Source organism: Trachemys scripta, chromosome 9 (genome assembly GCF_013100865.1).
Source record: "Trachemys scripta elegans isolate TJP31775 chromosome 9, CAS_Tse_1.0, whole genome shotgun sequence".
Lineage (NCBI taxonomy): Eukaryota > Metazoa > Chordata > Testudines > Emydidae > Trachemys > Trachemys scripta.
In genome coordinates this window covers 69,661,108-69,667,010 of record NC_048306.1, presented here as the reverse complement: position 1 = coordinate 69,667,010, position 5,903 = coordinate 69,661,108, and the positions used below count along the sequence as shown (strand labels likewise).

The 5,903-nt window shown below is 39.1% G+C and overlaps 1 protein-coding gene across 1 annotated transcript in view; it reads left to right on the top strand.

Annotated features, from left to right (window-relative positions):
• Positions 1 to 5,903, top strand: part of LOC117882411 (collagen alpha-4(IV) chain-like) — a 52,219-nt gene extending 46,316 nt beyond the window's left edge. The window contains exons 4-6 of the mRNA XM_034780572.1: positions 2,186 to 2,320; positions 3,696 to 3,740; positions 5,687 to 5,903. Of these exons, the coding sequence (XP_034636463.1) occupies positions 2,186 to 2,320; positions 3,696 to 3,740; positions 5,687 to 5,863 (357 nt within the window). The 3' untranslated portion in view covers positions 5,864 to 5,903. The remainder of the gene's footprint in view (positions 1 to 2,185; positions 2,321 to 3,695; positions 3,741 to 5,686) is intronic.

Here is a 5,903-nt window from a genome sequence, read left to right as displayed (position 1 = left end):
GCCGGGGGGGTGCGCTGGGCCGCGGGGCCGGTCCAGGGTCGCGGAGCCGGGGGGGTGCGCTGGGCCGCCGGGGGCCGGCCGGCAGTGCTGGGCGGGCCGGGGGTGGTCGGCCGGGGCCGGCACCCCAGGGCCCGAGCCGACCCAGGCTGGAGCCGCCGGGGGGGCCAGCCTGGGCCGCACCTCCTCCCCCCACACCCCCCCTTACCTGCTCAGGCTTCCCGCGAATCAAATGTTCGCGGGAAGCAGGGGAGGGGGCGGAGACTTTGGGGAGGGGGCGGAGTTGGGGCGGGGGCGTGGGTGGGGCTGGGAGCGGGGCCAGGGCCCCGTGGAGTGTCCTCCTTTTGGAGGCACAAAATATGGTAACCCTATTTCATTGATTTAAGATCTACCATACCATTCTCTCACTAGAAGGAAAAACCTATAATGACAGCATGCTGAAAAATCCAGTTTGGGAATAAGAACCATTCAAGAAATATATGCTTGCTGCTGATGTTTTAAAGAAAGTCACACCAGTGAACTGGTGGAAATCACTTAAGCACTTGGATTCAGAGACTGTTGAAGTGATAATCTCACTTTTAACAGAAGTAGCTGCTTCTGCCGGTGTAGAAAGAATATTTTCTTCCTTTGGACTAATTCATTCCAAATTGAGAAATAGTTTGGGACCTGAAAAAGCAGGAAAGCTTGTTTTTCTTTTCCAGATTATGAACAAATAGGAAAATGAAGGGGAAGACGACTGAGTTAGCTGCAGAAGCCAATATAAGTTTCTCATGTTGACCTGGCTGACATTGTCGATTTAATTTTTTTTTTTAATATTTCATGAAACTATTTTAGTTTAAAACAATTTTAACAAAAACAAACCTGATTTTAAAAAACTTGAATGTTTAACTAAATTCAAAAATTCATATGCTTGTTTTGTTAAAATATTATATGTTTGCTGTTGAAGAAAAAAATTCAGAATACATAACGTTGTTGTTTTAATTAAATAAAACAATTTAAATGTCTGTCTGGTGATGTTCTCTTCCTAATACAGCATGGCAAGAAAATCCTCCAAATATTAATGATTAACGTGTTGAATTGGAAATAGTTCACCTCCCAATGACTTCATAAATATCTGCTTCAATTACGTTTGGTAAATGAAATAATCAAACAATCATTCATTTTCTGATATAGCTGTAAAACTAATCTGAAAAGTTTTCAAAATAAATCACTTTAAAAACGTATAATGTGTACCTTCTAAAAATGAAACCTACATCTATCTCTGAGTTGTGAAGAATATGTATTAAGCTTATAACAACCAACAAGAATGCACTTTTATGTAGAAATCAATGATTAAATTGAGTCTTCCTGACTAGTGATCATGATTTAAATCAATTTGATTTAGATCAAATCCACCCTGGTAAAAAGAATGACTTAGAACTGAAAGTTTTTCAGTCTTAATTATGAAGTTACTACTGTGACACTAATGTTTAAACCTACTTTAGAAGAGCAAAGAGAACCTTAAGTTAAAGGGAGACTGTCAGCTGGACAATCATTTTTCCTCTAATAATGTTGTATTTGCTAGTAACACCTAGAATGACTATGGGGGAAAGAACTTAGTGAGCAAACCAGTTCTTAATATTTTTCAGTTTGTTTATTTTGTGCACGTGGCAGCACTTTGTGTATTGCCATTTTACTGATTCCCCAAATAGGTAGTTTCTCCCTCACTGAAACATTGACAGGTAAGATGAACAGATATACTTTTTGAAAAAGGTACTTTTAAAAAAATCCCAACCATTCTATTTAAATGTACTCTGTTGGAACCTGGATTTTTTTTTAAATTAGTCATTATAAAATGATTCAGATTGACAGGTAAAATTTTCAGAAGTGGACAAGTGATATAGGAGCTTAAATCCTATAGGACTTTAGCACCTTTTACATTTTATTCAAAGCATAAACATGCCAAAAGTGTAGTATTCGTCTGCAATATCAATAGAGAGTAACCACAACAACATAAAAGTAAAGCCAAAATATTTTTCAAAGCGACTATCTGAAATATTGGTAATTATATTACTAAATGTACAATTTGTAAATATTTCAAACTTTGTTTTACTCACAGTGTTCTCCACATCATCAGCAGCAGCCAGAGGGAGGCTAAGTATATTTGTTTACTGAACTACCTCTGAATTATTTCTTCTGTTTCTTTCAGGGTCAGCCTGGTCACCTAGGGGCTCAAGGTCCAATTGGATCTTTGGGATGTACAGGGCCAGCTGGTTTGCAAGGAGAAAAAGGACAGAGAGGTGAGAATGGGCTGCCTGGGCCCGCTGGAGAAAAGGGTGATAAGGTAGGAAATACCATGGGAAGGTCTTTTTTAGTATGTAAAATGTAACGGTGAATATTGCAAAATGAAACAAATCAAGAACAATAAAAGCCTTTACTGAATGTTAAAATTACATGGGCATCTCCTGTTCTTACCCATGCAAAACTTCCACTGAAATCAGTTATAGAGCTGCCTGAGAAAGAACTGCAAAATTTGGCCCCACATTATTAAATCAAAGTTGGCAGTAAAAAAGTTAAAATTCAGGGGTCTAAGTGCCCATTTGATATGTCCCACCTCACTCACATTAGCATCAAGAAGGTTACGTGCACATATGTGGGGGAAAAATAGAACTTTAAAATAATACTGTACAATAGGCATAACTTTGCCACCTTTGGTTATGGTGAGAAATGGAATCATAAATGGTGCCTTTTATTATAATTCAGCCTTTGGTTTTACACATTTCTACAATCCTTGAACCTTTACCCTGGCTTTCACTGGTCTAATTTCATTGACACCAGTGTCAGTGAGATCAGAATTTAGCTTCTTGTGTACAACTCCACTGATCTAGAGCTTGATCCTCCTCTGGAGTCAATAGAACTTGTGTTGTGCCATTGATATAAGTGGGAGCAGAAGCCAGCCTGTAATATGGCACATACCATTATTTTACACATTATGGCTAAATTCATCTTTTGAGTAATCCCTTGTGTTTTAATGGATGAAATTGGCCCTAAGAATTTAATATTGTCCCCCAGTACCATTTGTGGCATGCATAGCTATCATTGATCATTGTTCAAGATACACTAGCTGGATAACCTCAGGCAGAGTCTGTCCACTTTATATCAGAGATGCAAGGTGGGTGAGGTATACCTTTTATTGGACCAATTTCTGTTGGTGAGAGAGAAAAGTTTTCAAGCTACACAGAACTCTTTTTTTAGGTCTGGGAAAGGTAGTCAGAGTGTCACAACTAAATACAAGGTGTTTAACCATAACTGGTCACTTGACCTTGAATGGTCTCTTACAATATGTGTTAACTATTTATGCTAAACAATCTGTTCCACCTTGCGTTTAGCTGGGACACTCTGAATATCTTTCCCAGACCTGAAGAAGAGCTCTGTGTAGCTCAAAAGCTTGTCTCTCTCACCAGCAAAAGTTGGTCGAATAAAAGATATTACCTCACCCATCTTGTTTCTCTAATATCCTGGGATCAACACAGCTACAACACTGCAAACATCTTATATAGCCATTTATCCTGCAGTGAGGTGTTAAATTCATGATTCAAATGTGACTTTATTTCCTGATAGTTTTTTACCTAATTTTACAGTACCACATCCTCATGTTGTCCTCAGTTTTTAAGTGTTCTCAAAGAACAAAATTGTAAAAGTGATTTTTTTTTTTTTAGGGCCCAACAGGAGTCCCAGGATTTCCTGGTTTAGATGGTGTGCCTGTAAGTACACTGGCAATATTGTGTTATAAAGATTACAATTTATCTGAACCCATAGGGAACTATTTTAACAGATTACCTTAATAATCAGATATGTTTAGTTTTATACCCTTCGTTACTGTATCACCTGGAGAGCTGCATATTTTGTACATGTGTGAAAAACAAAGTAAACCATTATTACATTTAGTATTGATAATACTTCATTCTTAACATGTTTTCCAAAAGACAGTACAAACCAACTAATTCAATCCATTAACACCCCTTTGAGGTAAGTAAATACTATTATTCCCATTTTACAGAGGAGGGACTGGAGGTAGAGAGGTTAACTGAGACTTGCACAAATCCATGCAGCACGGAAATGCCAATGCCAGGATTAAAAATTAGTCGTCTCTAGCTCCAGGCTCTAAAGTAGACCACACGGTTTCTGAATACATTCTTAAAATAGCAAAAAGGATCCCAAGGTCATAGTTCTTTTTCTGTTGAAACATTTTGAGCACTGTCCAGCAGTCCTTACTCAAATAAAAACCCCATTGAAACCAGCAAGAGATTTCCTGAATAGGAACTATAGATTTGGACACCTCAGTATTAAGGTAGATGGAAATACAGCTTTGTGTACAAGCTGTCATATATGAATGGAAATGAGTAGGGTGAAAGGATAGGATGCTCTATTAAATCCAATAATTTGAAAATGATTTTCTATTAGAGTTAAATCCTGAGAGGCCCTTTATGACTACACAGGGATCAACCAAAGTGGAAATAGTGCACTTTGGATGTTCACGTAGGCCAGGAAGCAGAGATCCTGTGGAGGGGATCTCTGATCCATTTGTGCTCTGTGTTTGCTCTCCATATCTGTCCATGTAGTTGCGATTGTTGCTAGAGGAGCTGTCAAATACATGGTTCCATAAGACCAAAATCTAGCATAGAGAAGAGAACAGGGTTGTGTCTGCTAGAGTTGTCTGGGAAATAGAAATCCCTTTTCATGAAAAATTGCATGTTTGAGAAAAAAATTATCCTGAATCAAGGATGCAAAATTGTTCACAGGAATGGATTTTTAGAAAAATATTGTTTCAGAAGCACTGAAATGGGATTTTTTTTGATTTGCCAGCTTCCCACTTGGAAGATTCTTCTGCCAGACAACAGTCTTCCAGGTTGGCAGCTGAGGAGTAGTCATTTCAGTTTTCGCAATGGAAAACCTAACTTTTTTTTGGCAAAACTGAAATTTTCATGTGAAAATTTTTAATTTTGCCCCAAAGGCATTTTCAGTTGGAAAATTATTCTGATGGAAAATTCCCAACCAACCCCACTGTCCGCTACTCTTCCCATCCCCTATAATAGTGAATGGTCAGTGCATCGGGGGGTTGGAAAATCAGTTCCTCCATCCCAGAATTTGTCTGTGGGTTTTCCTGAGCTCACAGTATGTTTGACTCAAGTTGTACCCTATTTACTTGAATTGCATCCTAACAGTAAAAAGGGGCCTAGCTAGTTTGGGATGACCTTAGTGTATGTCATTCACAAGGAATAAAACCTTTGCATGTTTCCCCAAAGGTGATAGCTCTTTATTGCTTCCAGACGGAATTTACTCTCAAAGAGCTTGATTTTGCTTCCATTGGAAAAAAAACTTTTGTTATTGATTCTAGTGAGAGCAGCACCCAGCCTAATTCTCTTCCTCACCTGGCAGAGCTACTGTGCATTAAAGAAGGGAATGTAAGAGGTATCAGACCAAACACTCTAGTTTCAGATTACAGCCCCGTTGAGCCTATTGCTAGGTGTAAGGAAAATTCTCATAGCTCTCAACGGGAGACTTTTCCAGTGTAAGGAGTATAGAAGCGAGACCTATGTGGGTGATCCTCTGTCCCAGTTCTGGGTTACCAGTGTCACTGCTGTGTTTAGACAAAACCTGAACCTAAATAACCATGCCACATCTTTACATGTAATTAAACCCTCACTAGGGATATCCTGGAATTGAAGGGTCCAGGGGCAAACCTGGCTTGGATGGCTGCAATGGTTCAAGAGGAGAACCCGGATTTCCAGGAGAGACCGGGTGTATTGGACCAAGAGGCTCATTTGTAAGTTATGAGCTTTATTATAATACATTTAAACTTTCTCTCCAGGTTAACATCTTTTAAAATTAAAGGGGCATTAGACTATGGCACTAGGCTTATGGCT